The 21,536-nt window shown below is 52.2% G+C and overlaps 1 protein-coding gene across 1 annotated transcript in view; it reads right to left on the bottom strand.

The window, feature by feature from the left end:
* Positions 1 to 655: 655 nt before the first annotated feature.
* LOC144115321 (uncharacterized) overlaps positions 656 to 21,536 on the bottom strand; it is a 66,876-nt gene continuing 45,995 nt past the window's right edge. The window contains exons 2-3 of the mRNA XM_077649657.1: positions 17,133 to 17,210; positions 656 to 4,656 (exon numbers count right to left, since the gene is read on the bottom strand). Of these exons, the coding sequence (XP_077505783.1) occupies positions 2,980 to 4,656; positions 17,133 to 17,201 (1,746 nt within the window). The 5' untranslated portion in view covers positions 17,202 to 17,210 and the 3' untranslated portion in view covers positions 656 to 2,979. The remainder of the gene's footprint in view (positions 4,657 to 17,132; positions 17,211 to 21,536) is intronic.

Here is a 21,536-nt window from a genome sequence, read left to right as displayed (position 1 = left end):
GGCAGCAAATGTATGGACGAGGGCTCTTTGTCGGACTGTGAGGTATCGCCGGTGACGATTCTACTGCGGGCACAAATCTAGAGGGACATTACGCGTGCAGGGTCTGCAGTGCATTTATGGCCACGCTAGTATGCACGTCCAAACGTTTGAGGCGTACTGTAAGTGCTGACGGGGCACTGTGGTGCAAGTCAGCTAACGCTTGCAGGGTTTCACACTCTTGGAGAGCGACAGACGTCGATGCAAGCGTGTTATAGAGGTCACAGCAAAACAAACAGGAGATGGCTGCGGTCTTCATTGAAGACGTGAGAATAACACTTGCGGGAGTTGACATCATCACACAAAGCAAAATAAAGCAGATGGAGCAAGCACTGTTGCAGTGACTCATTACAGTCTCACACGCTCAGCATAATGGCAGATACCGTGCGTATATACAGCAACCCTTGCTGTCTTACACTGCGCGCATGTCATTCAGGTAGGCGTTACCAAAAGGACGATTACAGTTACCGCGTCGCCACTTCATCGACTACGGTCCCAAAGTTGCAGAAACTGCCGCGGGGCGCAGATCAAGGCATAACTCCATTGATTGTGGAATTGTGCCTTGGACGCTGACCTCCCTCGCAGGATGCTTCTTTAATTCCCAAGAAAAGGCGTAATGGTCATTTCTTACTACATTTATTAAGGTCATTCGTCACCATCTCATGGCGCCAAGATGCTACCACGGTTTCTATACTCGTAGCAAAAAAAAAAAGTAGCGCGCGACCAGGAATTGTGACAACATATGCATGCGACAAGTCTTGCAAAGTCGTTTGAAGTGCATGTACGCGTGTTTAAAAAAAAAAAAAACCTTGAGAACATAAATGTCATTCCCATCGCACCTAACTTTGTTCAGTAGTACAGCACAGTATGAACTTCACAATGCGGCAGGTTTTAATGCATGGTGCAACATTGTTCACAAAGAAAAAGACAGAGCTGTACACAAGTGCGACGTGACTGGGTACACAGCGAGCAATCTCTGCGCCGTTGTTTCCCGAAGACTGCATACACCCGCACCCATCGCTTTGCTGGAAGGAACTGCGCACTCGTTGTCCCCATCACACTTGCCTAAAGCACGAGTCTTCTCGCTTGTCGATCGGTATACAGGAACACAAGACTGTGCCAGAAGCTGTTCGCGGGGAAACAGGAGGCGCTGCTTAGCCTTTAGAGGCAACAGCAAAAATCAATGCCAAAGATTGCGCCTGTGCCTCAGGCGCCCTGTACGCCCAACAAAAGTGTTTTAGACAAGCGCGGCCGAGGCAGTGCGTTTCATCCAAGCAATAAAGGTCACGAAGAGAAGTACAATGCCACGTGAGACAACAGCAAACCGATAACCTGAAGTGTTTTTCCTACTGGCGACAGCAGGCCGCTAACACTCGTGCCTAGACTCAAGGCAAGAACGCCACACGAGGACAGTGCTCGAAGCTGCGGCCTCTGGTGGCGGCGCTGGCAGTGTGGTGCAGCGTATCGACGGAGCGGCGAGGCCCACATGGCTTGCGCGGTGTCGCTGGAAGGCGCTATTACTGCTAGAACCAGTGATGGCTTCGGCTGGGTCCTTTTACGCAGAACCCAACGCCAACGAGCGCCGTGCTAGAACATCTGCATGCACCCGTGCTCTTAGATCTTGTGCTGGTCCGAGTGCGGAGACATAACCCCGTGTTTTTTTTTTTGCATGCGCAACAACAAGTCGCTGTACACATGTCGAAGACAACATTTTTAAGAAGAAAATAAAGAAAGCAAGCTGTGAAAAGGACGCACACATTCAGGAACAATGCATTCACGCAAGAAGACCGTAAAACTAAGAGTCCAGGTCCCATGGTGCAACACTACTGGCGATTAGTGTCCATCAAATTCAACAACAGGATATACGCGTATGCTTGCAACAACAAAATAGCACGGTGGTCTCGCCAACACGAAATAAATATGTTACAAAAAGTAACGCGGACAGGCAGGGCTGCGAATCTATCGCGTCGCATATTGTCATAGCGGACGTCTATACAACAAAAATAAAAAAATAAAAAAGAAGGCACACGCAAAAGCGTTGGTGCGTGTGCGTCAATGGATGACTAATACTCTCCTGAACGCGAAAAGAACTGGCCGCAGCGAAACCGCCGACGGCGTCTGGCGCGCCTACTGTACTGCGCGGTTAAGCTGCTTCCAGGACAGCCAGAACCCTTTGCCCGCGTACCTGAGCACAAAACGGCACTGACGACGTGCATTTTCGACAGCGATGCAGAACTCACTTTGCCGTTGCTTTCATTTTACCCCAGCCGTCGAAAGTCGTTGCTTATTGCGTCATCTTTCCACTGATTCAGTAATGACCGGCATGCTACGCCGCGTTCGCGGAAAACCACTAATTGCTCAGCCATTCGTTTACCGGAAATATCGATACACGTAGCCGCAGCTAAACCTCAGAGGGGTGCCCCTGTCGGTTTTTGGCGTGCGTTTCGTTGATCTCTTTCGTCACCTAACTGCAACGATCGACTAACAACGCGTACATCGATGAGGGCGCTAACCACAAAGCAGATGATTGTCATCCTGCACTGCAAGATCTTCCGAGAGAAATGCCCGAAGGCCGCATGGCATTTGATGCCGGGCAGCAAAGAGAGAAAGTAACTTTGTGTGGCCCCACATGCATTCCTCTCGTGCGCTATTAGGCTGGCTACGCTTGCTCGCGGGTCACGTGATGCTAGAGGATCGCAAGAAGAGGGACTATTCTTCGCCGCTAGTTTTGACCTTGTTAGCCTAAAATGCGACAGGCCAAGTGATACTGTCGGGGCAGACCAGTCAGCTCTATCGCATCGTTTCCTAGCCTTTCTCACTCAGGCAACTGTCGTTCCGGGATTAGCGCTCCGTCGTTCCCGCGGCGCCTGCGTCTTCCGCGCACGTGTTCGCACTGTACGCGCATCGGGGAACACGCAGGGACCGCACGGGCGAGCGGCATCTTCACTGCGGGGTGATGGCCACCTTGACGAACTCGGGGCTGTCGTAGGAGATGATCTGGTCGTGGCTCTTGCTGTTCGCGATGTGGCGCACGCGCACGAACAGGAACGAGGCGACCAGCATGGACACGATGAGCAGCAGCAGCAGCACGATGAGGCCCGCGGCGAAGCCCGGCAGCGAGATGCAGATGTTCCCGTCAGCCGACGCGGCGCGGCTGCTGTACACGTCAACGAGGGTGTCGTTGTCTCCCGTGGGCAGGTTGAAGGCGACGTCGCCCGGCGCCACCACCTGGATGACCTTCTGCGTCTGGATGTCGGTCGCGTCGGCGCCGACCTCTCGCCGGCGACGGCGCGCATCGTGCGATCGCGGCATGCCGCCCGTGTGCGCGATCGCGTAGCCCGTGTTCGAGTGCACCACGTCGTTGTCGCTGGGCAGCTGCTCGCCCTGCCGGTTGTAGAAGACAGGCGGCGGGTTCTCCTTGGGCGCGTCCGTGGACACGGTCACGGCGCCTTGCTTTTTGGTCACGGAGACGGTCTGCTTCTGCGACTCGGACGGCTTGACGAAGTGCGCCTTCTGCTCCGAGTACGCCGACGAAGGGTCCCTCGGCGCCGGCAGGTAGTGGCCACCCAGCGCAGCGTCGCCGTCGCATTTCGGTTCGGGGCACTCGTAGCGGCAAACCTGGATGACGCACTGGAAGTGCACGTTCATAGAGTCGGGGAACTTGAAGGCTTGGAAGTAGGCGTACGACACCACGGAAGCCGAGGCGCCGAAGTTCTTGATCTTCTGGAAGCGGCTCATGATCTTTGGGCGCGCCACGCAGCCGTACTCGTCGACGAGCACGATGGGCTGGTGCTTGCCGTCGTGGGCGATGCAGTTGCGCACGAGCATGTCGAATTTGTTCTCGTCGTCCTTGATGGCCAACACCATGGTCATGGTCTGTCCGATTTTGACAATGCCAGCCACTTCGCTTGCCCAGGGGCCTTTGCCCACTTGGATCTGCATCCAGCACTGGATGTTGTCGCCAAGAAAGTTGGCTGTGACAGCGTCTAGCATGTCCACGTTGAAGGGACGAAAAGTGACCGCCTTCTCGTAGAAGTCGTACCAGGTACAGCGTAGCCTGCGCGCCTGATCCCAAATCTCTTGAACCTGAGGGTCGTACTGGACGATGATGGTGTCCTCGATGAATACGCCGCTGCCGAGGTTGTCGTACCCGCCCTGCTGGCTGCTCGACATGCCGCAGCTGCCCAGGAAAATGTCGAAATTCACGGCGATGTGTCCCGTGTTGGGCGGCAGGTGCACGCATTTGGGGTCGCTGTAGTGGCCCTTGCTGAAGATCATCCCGTGGAAGGGCCGGTCGAACTCGAGGAACACCTTCATGTGGTTCTTCTCACACTTGACGTTGAGGCTCTTGATCTGCGGCATGTCGGGTCGGCCCAGGGGCCACGGGTCGCCCGGGTCCTGGGGCGCGACGGCTGCCACGGCGTGGTGGTCGCCGTGGTGGTGCCCGTCGTGGATCGGTATGACGGGCACCGCGGCCACGTGGCCCGCCGAGGCCTCGTGGTGCGGCCGCTGCTGCGGCGGCTCAGGAGGCTCGTAGCCGCCACCGCGGTGCTCGGCCGGGATGTGCGCCGTCTCTTCCTGCTGCAGGTCCTGCGCCTTGTCGATCTCCTTGGCCCGCACCTGCGCGTCGTCCAGAACAGAAACGGCGTCAGCCTTCTCGCTGCCCGCGCGCAGCAAATGCTCGCACCATTCGCCACTGGCGATACAATGGGTGCTTTAACAATAGGTCTTTGATCCCCACCTTACGTAAAGAAGCATACCAAAGGTGCCCTTGGGACATTAAAATTCGTTATCATCATAACCGCCATCATCATTGTTAAGCTGAACCAGCCGAATAATACTGCTTATTTTTTCTTCTTTGTACAGCAGACTTCGTGATCAGCTTCAGCGCTTATTGCAGACTGCGAAAACAAAATGCACATTTTGCGTGCAGAAACTAGTGAGGCAGTGCTAGTGAGACGGCCCATTGACGACAGCAAACGAAACACGCAGGCTGCCCTGCAGCTCACTAGGAAGTGTCCAGAAAACTCGTAAATTAATGTTGTACACTAGCGACAGGAAATTAATTTTTTTTCAACTTGAACTGTTATTTTTTCGCACAGCCTTTCATAAACGCACCCTCACTTGAAACAACGCGTTGCTGCACAGTGTAAAAACAATTTTAATCACGAAGAAGGTCGACAAGGCCGACAGAACATCGCGACAAACGGTGTTATACATGTGTGCAGGCTGCTCCATATAGTCCCCCTGATATTGTTGGTCTGCCTTCTCGTGATCACTTTCACTGGTATGCCTTTGTAAAAGGAGGAGGAGAATGCCACTTTACTGCCAGCATAAGTTAAATGCCTCCGATAAAGATGTGGAGGGCGTTGTGCATCAGTGATAGTTAATCTCTTAAACCTTTGTATTTTCAGCGCTTGTAGAAGACTGGTTAATGTGTCATTTAGTTCTCACTGTCCTACTCACCACCCTGGTTACGGCCACTTCACGACAAGGGCCTCCTCCAGGTAGCTCTGAGGGTGTTCATATTGAGCTCAAATTCGCAAAGACTGTCAAAACTTGATACCCGGGAATACAACAAGGATGCAAAAAGGCCACATGTACACAGGAAAGTGATTGCCCCGTATATTGCGTCGCTCTTTCCCCCGCGCTTGTTCATTTGCAAGCATAGTGCACCATCTACCCCAGGCCAGAGTTCTGCTGCTAAAAACAAGGTGCTCTCAATCATACACAATCCAAAAAGACAGCCTCCAAATTGGTCTTCTTCCCATTTTTTTCTTTACAGGAATGAATTGCTTGCACGTTTCCCATTGCCTTTGCCATATATGTGCAATGGGGGGGAGACGTACCAGCCCCGATCAAGAATCTTGTAATCTTGTCTTGTGCTCCGAGCTAACCCAAGCTTACTCGGGTAAGTCCGGAGCAGCGTCGCGCCAGCAGTCGCCAATGGGAGGCAGGTGGCAGTTAAATTAATGACTGGTCGCTCGGGAAGACCAACCTGGGTCACACAGTCCCTATGGGTGGCTGCGATCGAAAGAGCCACCTGCCAGTTGCAGTGGTGCATCGCTTAACCGCTGCGCCACTGCGCTGGTAGCGGTATGAGGACTCGCCGCGATCTAGCAATGTTTAGTAGCGAATGACCGATTCTGCATATATGGATTAATCCACTGAAACTATCGCGTCATACCCTTGAGGCGTACCACCTCAACGACTGTGCCCCACCACAACGAAATTCCAGTTGTGGTGGCAATTCTTCCCCTTGTCCCTCGTCTGTTTTTGACTGTTTTTTTTTCGCTTATGCACCAACTGGCCCAGATTTCAACTCTTAAGTATCCGCTCTAATTGAAGAATTAACACATGGTTTCACACGTCTACTCGGTTTAACTGCGTTAAACCCCTACCACTTTTTTTTTTTCGCAATTTCAAGGGTAATGTGCACCTTCGAAACAACTTATTTCTACGATCCTCCGGGTGTTTACATGATAAGTCGCGGCATTTCGATGTTGCTATCTTCATCAATTACGATACTTTGTACGAAGAAGCCTTGCACATCCCTGACAAAAAAAAAATCAACTCCGGTATTTTCGCTGGAAAACTAATTGTCTTTCTCAAGGCCTGAATACACTATTTATGCGACAAAATATTTAATTTAGATTGAAACAAGAAATGGCGTGTCAAATGGTTAGTACGCCTTCGCTGCCTTCGCGCAACAATGCGTCTTTTCTCTGTTTATTTCAAAGTTGGAGCAAACAGGCAATCTTGAGAGCGTGCCAGCTGACACATTTCTCCTGACTCCATACCCCATCTCGTCTTTCGCGGATGCCAGCCATGTAACGCGCATGAGCTCCGCATTCTTACGTCTACGGCAGCGCCGCGCTTTGAACACGATACTCGGGTGTCGGATTCAGCACTTTGACGGACGCAGAGAAAGAAGATAAAACGAAACGAAGACGTGCGATAGCAGCTTTGAATTTGACTTTTAAAAGCCCCGTACTTCTTGCATACCTATAGGATGTCTCGGTAGCTGCTGCATTACAAATTTGCTTCCTACGTCGAGTTTTTAGAAGACCGTATTGCACTTCATCTTCTAGAGCGACTGAGTTTAATTTAATTCGCCCTGTACGTTTCCGCACCCGTAAAGAGGAAGGTGCCGAACGAGCAAGACGCTGTTTTTGCCTGTGCGGTCCCTCTTATACGTATACTATGCATTCGCTTAAGCGATTCCCGAAAGGTTTGAAGTCGCGTATTGCACTTTATTCTTTCACTGCTAGCACGTGCGGCTAACGGATTTTTCTTTTCTTACTGTTAACATAGCTCGATGTCTGAATCTCCCCGAACAGCTGCTTCCTTTCATTTCAAAGCGTGACAGTGACAGAGTCCGAAGGTAGACGACGGCAGAGGCGCTTGTATAGTTGTCTTCCTTCCTCCCCGTCAATGTTGCACTTTCAAGTCGAAGTATTAATTCTCACCAACTACTCCAACTATGTTTCGTTCTGCTTGCTTTCTCTCTTATGTGTTCATTTTATACCTGTGCGTCTCTCAGACTAAGGACTTAATGATGATGTTAGTCCATTTGTATTTACTTTTTGCTTTAATGAAAGTCAACCCAGAGAGAGTTAGTATTTCCATAAACCATTCGTGAGTGTGGGCGGTAGGAGTGGGAGACGACGGTGCCTTCGCGGGGTGCCATTTTTGGCTGCTACGCGCGCTTCCTGTTTCGCTGCCTTTAGAGAACACTGACTACTGCGCCCTACGCATGCGCATGCTCACTAAGCGTAAGGCGCCGCACTTCCAGCTTTTTGCGCGTCCTGGTTCCGATACGCGAGTCCCGTGGTTCATATATGCTCGCGTATACAGTGTGACCTGCAGCCTTGAATACGAGGCGCGAGCTTACCTCACGAAGCAGTGCGGAGCACGTGGTGCTGAGAAAGGATCCATTTGGTTGCTAGTATAAGGGGCAAACTTCTTTGGGGGATCTGCAGTCGCTTTCCGCCTTGCATCGCGGCGCGATCAATTACTGCACACCGCTAACCGCAGTACTGCCACCGTATGCGGGCACACTACACCTGTCGACCGTACGCCGCGCCGATGTTCCGGTCCGGAACACTGTGAAGAGCTGAGATATAGGAGATATTCTTGGCCTCACTGAGACCCGCTCGTACAAAAACTTGCCGCCAAGCATATTCCGTAAAGCGGCGCTTCGCCTCAACTTCACGGCCACGACCGTTAGATATGCCCAGGCCAGACATTTCCTTGCCTGGGTGCCGCGGAATAAGGCCATATTTCGTGAAGTGGTCGCGCTTCCTCGGGCTAGTCATCCAGCACTAGGTGCTGCGAAAGCATCAAGTCTTCGCTGGGGGACACTAGGCGCGACGTGTTTTCGTGATATTTACGTGTCTTTTTACGTGTTTTTGTGATATTTGAGCGAATCTTCAATGTGATTAAAAAAAACTGTCCATAGTGCTTAAGTACAGCCATGTTGTATGTATGCGTGGACTATCTGTAACGATGCTTCTCTTTTTTGTACCAGCTCTCTGCTGTACTGCTGTAGGTTGCTCCTTTTGTTACGGGGACAGATACCTCGTCAGGCAACCATGCCTTCAGTCTCTGCCACCGGCAGGATGATGTGATTTTCCTGCAAATAAAACTGACTGACTGACTGACTGACTGACATAGGGGGCGCGCTCAACGGCTGCCATCTAGGGCGGCGTGCAGCGTTCCCCCTCGATAGCATGGATCCTGCCGATCACTTCAAGAGAGCGAAGGGCGTCTCTGCCGAAGGCACGGAGAAATCTGAACCTGGGGGCTTCTCTCCCGCGTTGCTCCGTGGCGTCGGAGCCCGCTGCGTACACCGTTTTCCCCGCGTGCAGCCAATGGTACAGCACAGCTGCTGAGCGAGGGGGGGGGGGGGGGGCAGGCAAGCGCCCCCAGGCATGCGCCTGGCGCTCCACTCGGGCTCTTAAATGCCGCCTCGCGCAGTTAAGTAGCGCGTACACATATGCGTGGGTCGCATTCCGATCGAATCAATCGTGCTCTACGATTACACTCCCCGTGCGCCTAATCGACCGGCACGGGATCGGTCAGCCCGGCAAAATAAGCCGTCAGCCATTTTCAAAGCCGAGAAGCCGAACAGCGACCGTTTTACGCGCGGTATTTAGGCAGCAGCTGCTGGCGACGGAAAAGACGCACTACGCTCGCCCCGCGGCCGCATCCGAGATGCGTGACGCTCCGGGGCCCAAATGGCCCGGCTCGCTTTTCGGGGACCGGCGAAGACAAATTGCCAGCGCGGGTCGTTTGAGCTGCCGCGGCCGACGTAGGAACACGGCCGCCTCTAACCAGTCGCTCGAGAGTCTCCCAGGCAGGCATGCGCTAGAGAAGGAGGCAGCGGCGGCGCCGGTCCGGGTCAAACGGCCCACGACTGCTGGGGCTTCCGGAGGACGGCCCTCACCGTGACCCTGTTGGCGTACCGCGCGCGCGAACGTGAGGCGCCTGCCGTGTTTCCAGCCGAACAACGCGCCGGCCTCGTCCTTCGGGATATCGGCAGTGGGCCTCCGAAAACCTACCCTTACGTTTTATGCTTCGTGCCTACCCTACGTAGCGAAAGAAAACAAAACAAAAAAAGGTGGAACGGGTGGGTTTGTGGAGGCAGCCTGACCCGCATAACTGGGCACGTCGTGGGTTCTCTCTCTACGCAGCGGCTAAAATGCACGCGTGTGAGGCGTACAGCGCGTATACGTCGACCGTTGTGCAAACGCCCCCGCGGAGGCGGTGAAGGCGCACGGCGCAGCGCACAGATATGTGTATGTACTTGCACGGGTGATACTCGCGCGCGCGTCGGCCTGCGCTCATCCGACCTGAGGTTATCGGGGATATCTCCTGCCTGGGCACTACCGCGGCTCGAAAAGAACGCCGAAACAATGCGGGGCGTCCTCAGAACCGAGTTCGGCGTGAGATAACCTCCGCCCTTCCTCGGAGGAGTGATTACTGTTTACCTTTCTAACCTAATCTTGCCTAGCCTTTTACGACGCGAGGCGTACGCATCTAATGGGGGGGGGGGGGGGGGGGGGGGGTCGTGCTCGCTCCTTACAACGTCACGAGGCCGAGCTTAGTTTGCGTTGGGACATGGGGAGTAAACTGGCCGGCTAGTTTATAAGTCTGATGGAGACAGCACGTTCCGCTGCTCACTTACGCCTGGCGGCGGAGTGGTGGCATTGCTTTTCTCGGCTGGGCCTATAGAGTCTTTGCTGGGCTGGCTGGCTGAGAGCTGCGCCTTTCATCGTCATGCGCCACCAGTGAATGGCCGAGATGTACATCTCAGCACTCGATATAGCTCGCACGATTCGTTGCACGCTTCCTGTTTGCATGAGCACACTGCTTGAGCTATTACGATTGCGTATCACGGTATAGAGGACTCTTAAGTAGCTTGTTACGAGCCTGCATGTGTAAGGGGCCTACACCCGTGTTGAGTGCGTGCATTATCGCGGAGAGTGTAGTGGGAACAAAGTTAAACAAGTGGTTAGTGGGCAGCAGTAAAGATTAATTCGCTGTATACGGCTTGACCATCATCCATTTCGCTGGTTAAGTCCAAATCATGCGCACTGCATTCGCACACAGCTTGAATTCTGCGAAGCATGACTGAAGGCAGGTACATAGTGTAGCTCGCGCCATGGACCCTCCTGCACGCGTTAGGAACGAGCGGATTGACAGCAGAGCGCCGCACTTAGCTCGCCAGCACCAGTGACATTTAGAAGGCCACTGAAACTTGAGAGCACTGCAGCACTCGGCGGTAGTTCCCCGGATAATGCTACTTTTTAAAGCGTATTCCAACGTCTATTACTTGCGGGCGCCAGACAACACGCGTTCGAACTGTTACTCTACAACGCCTGCGCAGCCGTTCGGGCTCCCGGAGTACCTACGCATGCCTCCAACGCAGTCGCTGTGCGCTCGGTGCGAGTTGTACGAAAGCAGATGCGGGACGCTGCGGGGCCCCTGGAGACGCGAACGTGTTCCGGGGATGCATGAGCTGCTCGCGTTGAAAACGCAGGGACTCGACGTGCCTCCCGGTAGCCGGCCCGCCGGACAGATCACGTGCGCACTTCCTGCGGCGAGCACGCGCGCTGCGCTGTGCCCATTCGACCTTGATTGGCTCGATCGACTACGATACCTGCCCGTTTTTTTTCTTGTTCGCACTGGCTTCTTCCTCGCCGGCCGATGATGCGGCTGCCCAAGATGCATCGACCTACTCGCTATGAGGCCCTGTACTACACACCTCCCCGCCCGTGCGTAAAAGTAAAGCGCACATGACTCAACGCCGTCTTTTTTTTGTGTGTGTTCGCTACGCGAGGCATGCATTGCAGCCGTGCCTCTAGAAGGAATGACACACAGTCGCCGAGCGCGTAGACTCGTGTCAACGTGGCATAGGCACGCGTCGATGACTGCTTGAGCGCGTGCTCGGCGAACGTTGGAGGAAAGCCGCTCGTATAACCGGCGCGTATGCTTTTTTCCACCTTATAGCTCCGTCATGCGTCTTCAAACGCAGGACGCGTCGGAACGCAGACGCTTTTGCGCCATGTCGAAGTAATGCCTGCGCCTGCAGGTGTAGTTCGCGAAATCAGCTTTCTGAAGGGCATCGAGCAAATGGCGAAAAAAAAATATAGGGGGGTGGGGGACCAGGGAATGACCGAAGGAACAACTGGGAACACAGACGCACACACAGAATAAGGTACTGGACTGGTTACTGGGGCGGACTACCTGTCTTACTTCATATTCTGTTGGCTTTCTTTAGGCCTTGGAAGGCCAATGACACGACCTCCCAAGGCGGCGCGGTTGCACGATTAAAACCGTCGACATACAAAAAGACGTTGATGGGAGCGAGATTAATTTATTCGCGTGCTCTCTCAATTGTTTTCGTGTATTCTGTGCCCCTGCCGGCCTATGCTGCATAATCACGTGCATGCCAAGTCGCGTTCTACTGCACAGTATCAAGCCAAACTGCGCATGTTAATCTCATTTGCAATGAAACTAATTCGGCGCTTTTTCCCCACGAAAAACTAGAAGTTGCAAGCGTCAGCGCTGCTAGTTCAAGGCAGGGACTAAATGTATACTATAGGGTAAGGCCCGAATAGCTTCCTGAACATGTAATCTCAGCGCCCCGGTCGTGTCAGCATTTCGCCTCCTAAAATTGTGGGCCGCTTCGGCTGTCAATCGAACTTGCCTCTTCGATGTTAGTGGGAAAACCTGTTCGAGGTACCAAATATAGCATGCACGAAAGATGCCCACTGAGTTGGAGAAACGCAGAAAACAGCGAAATAGTTGCTAAACGACAAACAGGTCAGTGGTGCCAGTTACCTTCGGGCATGTCTGCCAGTATTAATGAACTGATCTGCCTGCTGAATAGCGCTAAATACCCGCTGCATCTCATAACGGGGACGAGTGCGAGGCAAACGTGTGATCAACTCTGGCACGTATTACGAACGTTGCTTCAGAAAGCGCACGCAGCATCCGCTTATCCTCCCATCGTTCTAAGTTACGAGACGCTGTGTAGAGCGTGACTGCCGCTGTTTTGCTTTGCTGCAAGGTCACTCAGTTTTTGAGCGCTCGAGTGTTATTTTTTTATGATTAGTTTTTTTTTTTTTGCGGACGAGAAGATATGAACCGCACTCGGGAGTTGCACCGCGTCATGTGCACGCTCTGCTGCCCCGCTTTGCAGAACCACTCTGTCCCTCCGTCCCCATCGCGGTTTCTGGGAAAGGAAAAGAAAAAGAAACAAAACAGAGAAAAACACAAGGCCGCGTGTCTGCATTGCAGTGAGAGGCGAAGGCGCACGTTATGAGCATTCACCCCTCGAGAGGTGCCGTATGCTGCACTTGGTCTCAGCCGAGAAACTCTAGGAAGGGTTCCGCAGTCGCTCTTGATTTTTTTTTTCTTTTCTTCCTGATCTTTCTTTTTTTCTAGGCGCCCACGCACCTCGGAAACTCCGCACGCATCGTGCCCGGACTCTGCGTGCGACGTTTTACCCTTCCGTATTCAGTTCTTCCGGTTAAAAAGAAAAGAAGAAAGGTGGAATGAAAAGGTGAGAGAGAGAGACGGAGACAGAAAAAAAGAAGAAAAAAAAAATGTCGAGCGCGGAAGTTCGCCACAAATCTTGCCCTTTTGACACTCCCCGAGTTTCGGTGTTCGTCCAAGTTATTTCCGAATGCTGCTGTTGCTGCCCGGTGTTGCTGGCGCATGAGAGCTCGGTGCCATGGCACGAGAAGACACGAGGCCGCGGCCACGGGTCAGCGCAGCGCAGCGCTACGCCACTTTTTCTCAAAAGTCAAAGGAAAACCCGCGGTACACAAATCTGTTTTCGTGCGAGCGCTGACGGGGCGGATCTGCAGGCGACCCGCGCTGTACTATTTACGGCCACGTGGGTTAAATTTGGGTGTCTCTAAACCGAGGCGCGCGCTCCGCGCTGCTTTGCCAGTTTGTTCGCATATACGCCTCCAGCGCTGATTGCCCAGCGCCTGCTACGAGCTGCACATAAGTTTGAAGACACAATGAAGGTTAGTGGGTGGGGCTCCGTATAATTTAGGGGTGGTTACCGTGACCACCGTTCGCACGAGGATGGGAACTTTTTTTTTTCTTAGAAAGGTGGCTCAGTCGGAGCGGTGAGAACGCGGACAGCGAAATCGAGAAACTCTACGCGTTGGGTGAGAAGCAAAGGCTGTACAATGCACACTTGTGGCATCTGTTTTGAACAGGCTTTCACGTTTTCATTTCTCTCCCGATCGTTTAGTACGCTACGCGGCAGGCTGGAAGAAGACGCTGTCTCGAGCTGCTCTGTCCCCGCGCGCAGCTGCATATTTGAATCGTTAAATGAATAATGACGACGAACTGAAGTTGGCTGGTATCGACACACTGCGGCATCCTTACAAAAACGAGACCACTCGAACCGAAAACGCAGCTTTCATACGCTAGAAAAGACAAAAAAAAGGAAACACAGGTGTTGCCATCACCTGCCGACTTCGCCAGTAAACTCTGTGTGCATCGAAAGTTAATTTTTTTCGCGGATCCCGGAGGCTGTGCTATATACATCACCGTTCATTTCAAACTGGCGGCAACCAGTACTTCTTAGGGTGGACGTCCCGAGTTTGAATCGAGGGGAAGGAGAATTTTGAAATTCTCCCTCCATACCCCTGAATAGCCAGGGAAGTAAATTTTCACTGAGAACAATAATTCGATGGAGTTGTTTTCAGCGTTCCTTTAAAGCAATTGTAATGCACTGCAACATTCTGCGACATACTGCAACCATTTCGCGTTGTACGATATACTTTGGGCAGGAAAACAGGAGTTACCCGAGCTTAATTTATTTACTCTCGCGGAACCCTCAGCGAAGCCAGGAAGAATAGGGCCTGTTTTAGCAGAGCACATCTGGGAAAATAAACACGAGTGCTGCTTATCGCTTTCGGTAAACACAGGGCGCATATACAGGCGATTCAGTTTGGTAGGGCTCTGCATTTTCATTTTTAACAATGCAATCTTGACGGAACATTCGCCCCGCTAGACGGAAACTTGCGATACTCTTTCATCGATGAGGTTCACCGGTGATGCAGGAAGCAGTAGCTCGCGTTTCCCCTGCTCTTAAAGGATCGCTCTCCTGCCGACGTCTATCAATGTAGCTTATACCGGGGGTACTATAGCGTACTATATTATAGCGGGTACTATAGCTGTAGCGTTGCCCCGAAGTTGAACATGTCTGGCGAGCTTTTCACCTGCGACGCTTCTCAAGGCAAATAAGCCAAGAGCGCCTCTGATTTCTAGTTGAGCATGCCGAGCCCGCGTCGCAGACGTTCTGCAGCGAAAATAGCCGAATGCGCCTAACTGCAGCCGCAGCCGCGCCGAGAGGACCGCGCGGGGGCACCTCTCACGGCTTCGGCGCACGCGTCGAGGCGACGACTTACCGTGACCAGCATATTCGCGATCAATCAAATCAACGAGTGTGACGTCACTTCGCTCCACTCGCCCGCCGCCGAGCCGCGTGCCTCCTTGCATACCCCCTGTATACGCCTGCCCTCTCCCAGAGAAGAGTATCCTTCGCCTTTGCTTACGGGTGTCTTGATCGATGGGCTGTCAACTGGCATTCTGACGTAGTACACCCGCGTAGCAAAGTGCGCGACCCATCTTCCGCTTTGAATTTCAATAGCGGCCCAATTGACAGATGTGTTCCCGTTGTTTAGCTTTTCTAGGGGGTGGGGGGGGTCAGGTTATGCCGGAACCAGCACACGAAGTGCCAAAACCAGGCAACAGCAATTTCGGTAGTGGGAGAAAACGCAGTTCAGAAAGCGAAGGCGCGGGGTTCTAATATATATTTTTTTTTGTTTGCGGGTGCGCGTTCTCTGGCACGGCAATAAGATGCCGTTTGGCTAAAGAATGACCCTTTGTGATAGCTATCACTATAAAGTTTCTATCGTCCCGAAATTCTGATCAACCGTAATCACGTCATTGGTGACCCGCTGAAACACGACTGGGCAAGAAACTTGAGCTAGGCCTGAAAAAATAAAAATAAAACGAGAAAACCCTGGGCTTCGCTACAGTGCCTTTGCATGGAAACATTGCTTGTGAATTAATGCCTGCCACATGTTGCAGGGACGAAGTTGGGAGCACGACGACGAACTGATATTCCTGAACCGATTTTTTTTTATTTAATCGTCAGCTACACGCTCCGACAAGCCACGCGCAGGTCGCCATAAAAGTGGCCCCAGGAGGCCTACGGTAGAGAGTATACGTCCAGCATTTCGTTCACGAACTATTGCTGAACTTTCATTTAGGGCACAGCACATTTATTCGTGCAACAGTGTTCGCCTTTACACTTTGCCATCTATATTTTCAGGGCGATTGAAAAACTGCTCTATCAGCCTCCCCAGCACCATACGCCGAAAGCTTAAAGGCCGAGCAATTCAGAGGCATTACTTGCCCGGCCTTGGGTTTCGGCGTATAGTGCTGCCACATGGGGTGCGTCTGCAAAGCCATAAGACGTGGCCGTTCCGCAGACCTGCAACGAATCATTGTTAACACTGCCGCCGCCAGCTGTACGAACGTGGCGTGCAACGTGTACACAGCGCCTGGAGCGAAGCGGCAGACGCATCTTTCGACAGCGTAAGCCAGCTTTGCATGCAACGCTACGAAAGGCATTCTAACGCCCTTCACATTACGATTAGTGTGTATTCTAAAAAAAAAACGAAGTTTCGTAGTGAAATGAAATAACAAAGCCGTCGAAAGGGTCACATACGTGGCTAAGCGGTCGGAAGGGGCGGATGCCAGTGCTACCACTTGTAGAGAGAAAAAATGCAAATCCAGTGCTTTATGAGGAACAGAGAGGGGCAGTAAATTACCGTACTCTTGATGGACATTTTAATGAAGAGTGTGTGGCAAACCGCTCTAGCGGAGGCCTGGACATTTCGGGTTTGGCGTTTTTCCACCGCGCTGCGGCGAAAAGCTTCCAGCGCATCACTCTCATCATCGGGTTCATCCAGTCGAGTTCCCCATAAGATAAAGGCCTCTCCAATTGACGACCTCTGGCCACGTTTCTCCGACTGCCCCTGCCGTGCGCCTGTTGCGGCCACACTTTCCCTGAGAATTTCTCAAGTTCGTCATTGCATATGGTTTCTTTGTCGACTCCAAACAAACACGTTTTCCTGGGCCTGGTATCCACTCTGGCGATTTCACAGAGAGCCGGCTATCAACTATGCTCGTCGTATATCCTGCCCCCCCCCCCCCCCCCCAATTTCCATTTTTCGAGATAATATCCTCAACTATAGCATTTGTTCGCTATTATTCAGTTCCCCGAATTTAAACCAAGGACCACACCTTTACCGCTCCTCGTGTTGCAAACGCACGTGTTTGCTGCCGGGAAGCCAGGCGCTCAGGAGGCCTCCTCAAACTTCTCCCACGCAACTTGCGTCCCAGAGGCCACCGCGGTCTTCCTCGTAGTTCGTAAACCCCCCTCCCTCTGTCTCTGTATATTGCCTCCCGGCAGCCTCGCCTCGGCCGCACCGATGAGCGCAGCGTCGGATGTGGGGGAAGGGGGAGGGAGGGAGGGGGGAGGCTGAACTCACCTGCTGCTGCTGCAGGGGCCACGCGCAAGCGACGAGGAGGAGGCAGAGCAGGCACAGCGGTCGTGGCATCGCTTCTCCCTGCACCAGCGGAAAAGAGGGGCGGCTCACTACCGGCCCCGACGGCACTCGCTGCGCACAAACCGGGCATACACTCATGGAGACCGAGCTGCAAGTGGCGGGAGAGCGTCCCGACATTTTAGGCGATTCTTTGCCGCTGCACTAATGCGAGACTTCGCATGACTTCATGACTTCGATCGCGCGCGGTATACGTTTTAGCACGAATGGCCTTACCTGGAGCCTCCTGTGAGAAAAAAAAAATCAGAAACCAAGTATCGTGCATGGAAGCTCATTTAACGAATGATAGCGTGGATAAGTTAGTCATGCTATGTTTTTACGTTTCCCAAAGTTACTGAAGGAAGATACCAAGATTACAGCTAATTACGAGACGAAATTACATGAGGCGGACAGTCTTGAGAACAATAAATATGAACGTCTTTAAACTTGAAAAAAAAATATCTCCTGAGGAAGCTATGAGGGATGCCATAGTGGAGGGTTCCGGTATAATTTACGCCACCTGAGGACATATAACGTGCGCTGACATCGCACAGCACACGGGCGTTTATGTATTTCGCCTGCATCGAAATATGGCCTTCGCGGCCGGGATCGAGCCTGAGACTTTGGGATCAGCAGCCGAAGTCTAAAGCCACTGAGTCACCGCGGTGGACAACTTTTTGATACAAAAGAGGAATGTGAGACACTCGGAAGAAACGTAAGCCGTCTTTTTCGTGTAAATGGCGAGAATTAACGCTCTTGCATTTACGATATCCTTATTACAGGACTTTCTCTGATGCCGCTGTCAAGCAACTTTCGCCAGTGACAGCTAGGCATGTTCCACACGGAGTGCTTCGGTAGCCACCGAACAGCTTGTGTGGTGGGAAGAAATACATTTTAAAGCCTTCTCGGAAATATTGCTCTTGCAAACCTCTTTCTATATAACACTGGACTTGCTCCGGAGTCAGGGGGTCACTCCTAGGCTTTATATTCTGCCCACATAAGATGTCTGGCAGAAGTACCACATTTAAGACTGGAAACCAGTGCACGTATTTTTCTGTACCAGTGCATGCACCTCCTAAATGACCTTGATGCGTCTCTTCAGGACCGAGAGGCTGTATTTTAATCGCTCTCAATAAAAAGTCCTTATTCTGCAACTATGCAAATCCCTTTGCTCTCTGGGTAGAGTATAAACACTGGACGGTGCGAGCGCCACTTTCCCGAGCTATCTTAGCGAAGCGAGGGCGACGCGTCATGTACGGCTTCGCGGCGACATTGGACACGGGAACGCGGCTCTTGCTACGCCTGGAAGCGTCATCCGTTTCTTGCTATCTATTACCTGCGCGGCTGTAATCGGATAAGCCGTATCTTCTGTCGGCGTATACGACAGGCACCTTTTTATACGGCATCTTTTCTGAAGCTATCTCTGAAGGCATCCGCTGACACCCGAGCTGATTCGACTAGTGCAGACGATTGTCGGCATAACGGGCTGCGTGTCGTTATGCTGCACGCTGTTGTCTCAAACCTCATTAAATATGTATTATACAATGAGGATAAAGTAGGACCGGAATCAGAAACAGATAAACGCGATTCAGACTGTTGCCCAGTCGCAATGACATTGGAACGATTGGAAATTCTGTGCTCTATATTCTGACCCTGCGTAGCATCCCGCCTTGATTTTAACGGCTAATAGCATGATTTAAAATTTAAGAAGAAAATAACTGCAGCTGTCGCGAGTAATTTGATGTACAGTGCGGCCAAATTGCTTTTCGGCACGTGGGTCGGAAAAACGAGCAAACCAGGAACCCTTCGTCTGAGCAGAATTTAGTGAACTGCCTTGCTGGCTTGCCTCATATTGAGTGGAGCGCCCTGTTGCGATTTTTTGTTGCTGTAGAGGCATCTGAACCCTCGACTATATTCGAGGCACCCCTGTTGTGCTTTCGCATGCACTAATACTAGGCACGAACGTCTGAATTACAGACATAAAGTACTGAGACGCCACACCCGAGCACTTAAAGGTAATCAGGTAGCCTTGCCTCCTTCACGCAGTTTTAATATGCTCGAGACACGTGAGGAGTCTGGCTTTATGCACACTTTGAACAAACTGCTTTTGGTATCAGCTACACCTTCAAGAAAACATGCACAGCTGTTTTTTTAGGTTATTCTAGGCCGCAACGAGGCGCATGCGTGAAAAGTGAGTGGGGCATCTTTTTTTTTTTTTGCCTCTATACCCAATGAGTCTAAGCTCACACAGTGGGCCTCTTTCGATAAAGGGATAGCGGACACGAGCCGGCCTGTGAACACTACAAGATGCGTTTGTGAAGCCTGATGCATAACTCTGGAATCACTGCACTAGACCGTTAAGTGTTGCCCTTGAAATACAACAGATCTGTTCGGTACACACAAAGGTACTCCCACTACATAAGAAGTTATTGGCGTAGATTTCTGTCTTCATTTCGTAATTTTCAGCGTCAAAGTCTCCTCTACTCTAATGGGTTAAGAAGCAAGCTTCAGAACTGACCTGGTAAATTTCCCCTGGAAGCTTCACTCTCAGCCAATAAAAAATTTGCATGCACCGCAGAGAGTTTGCGTACCTAGACCACAAATCTCATGCGAAATGAGTACTGAAGGGCGGAATAAAGGCACCATCGTGCTTGCCTTTGGCAACTCTGCGCGTCAGTGTTGGTCCCAATAATATTCTGACGCGACTGGACGCCGCTCTTTCGTCGGGGCGCCCGTATATGTCTTCTTCTGCCGCACACACAGGCAACGCGAAAGAGTATGCAATTGGAAAATGCGCACTGCACTCCCTGTCAGCCTTGTGCAGCGCGATTGCGGCTCGCGAGAACACAGCGCGGTGTGTGCCTCCCATGTGGCCACCGCGGGTATGCGCTTTGCGATTCTCGCGCGTGAGTGCCTACTACGAGCTGTGGGGCACTCTCAACGCCCTTCCCCTCCCACCGCGCCCCAGGGGAAGAGTTCCGCAATGAGTATACCCTGGCTAACTGCACACGGTGTATTACGGCGCGCCGCCGCCTAATTGCCGCTGCGCTGTCATTGAGAAGAGGATCCTCGGCCGGCTCAGAACAGGGGCCCCTACTTCGGCGAACGCGTCTCCGGGTCGCGGCGGTGGCGCCCCGGGGCGACTGCGGCTTGGACGACCGCAATTTCTTGCGCATGACTCGGCCGCGGCGCCCCCCGCCTGCTCCCTTCTCACGCGCCGCCCTTGGCTGGCCAGCGAACAACCCGCTCGTCCTGCTCGCGGCACCCCGCGGCGGCCCGCTGCCCGAATTATGCGTCTCCTCGCGGCGAGGCTCTAATGCCGGGGCCGCGGGGGCTCGCGACTAATAGGTTTGGCTAACGGGTTGCGCGCGTCAAAGGGAAATAAGTAATAATTACAACGGGGAAAGAAAAATTGGGAATGGTTGCTGCCGCTTTGCTTTCTGACGTTTTTTTTTTTATCGGTCGCGTGACGATTAAACGCGGAGAGGAATAAAAAGGCGGTCTGCTTTTCGAAATCTCTTTTAGAGTTTGCAAAACAGGTGCACGACTCAGACAGCTCGAGGGGATGCTTGTAGCGCGACAAAAAAAAAACACAAGAGACAGAGACGAACGGGACAAGCGCCACTCTCAACTGGTTTTATTCAAAAACACGATCGCAACATTTATACATTTCCCCTTCTTCTTCAAGAACATAATCACCCGATCCCACATGCGAATGACACGCAAATATCACGCTTGAATCAAATCAGTTTATCTAAAAACCTGTACTCCTTAGAAAACATCGTCACCGAAGGGCTGCTGACGCATTCCGACCCTTTCTTTTTGATATGGAACGCCTCAATTAGCTCACGCGTAAGCGCATCTTTGCTTCTGCCAATGACCTCTGTTCTGTTTAAAAATGGTGAGCATTTGCATGACTTGCAGTGAACTACCATATTTGTTCCGCTCCCATTTTCGAGGCATTTTTCATGCTCGCGCAGGCGCTTGTTCAGGCATCGTCCAGACTGGCCAACGTACACTTTTCCACATGAAAGTGGAATCTGATAGACAATTCCCACCTTGCAATCAACATATCGGTGTTTATGCCTCGTTTCGCAATCCCTTTTTGCTTTTTCCTCATTCACCTTAGGACAAAGGCTTTTGAGCTTGCAGGGCGCTGAGAAAACCACAGGAATTTTGTATTTATTTGCCACTTTTTTCATGTTGTGGGCCACGCGATGCACATACGGTATCACCTGTGGCCTTACGTTATTCACCTTTTCTCTTCTAACCTTCTTGTTCCTTTGCAGCAATGTATCTGCGACCATAACCAACAGGGACAAAGGAAAGCCTGCCGATAGCAGCCTAGAA

The sequence above is a fragment of the Amblyomma americanum genome, chromosome 1 (genome assembly GCF_052857255.1).
Source record: "Amblyomma americanum isolate KBUSLIRL-KWMA chromosome 1, ASM5285725v1, whole genome shotgun sequence".
Classification (NCBI taxonomy): Eukaryota; Metazoa; Arthropoda; class Arachnida; order Ixodida; family Ixodidae; genus Amblyomma; species Amblyomma americanum.
The sequence above is the reverse complement of the archived record's forward strand: the minus strand, read 5'-3'. Positions and strand labels throughout refer to the sequence as shown.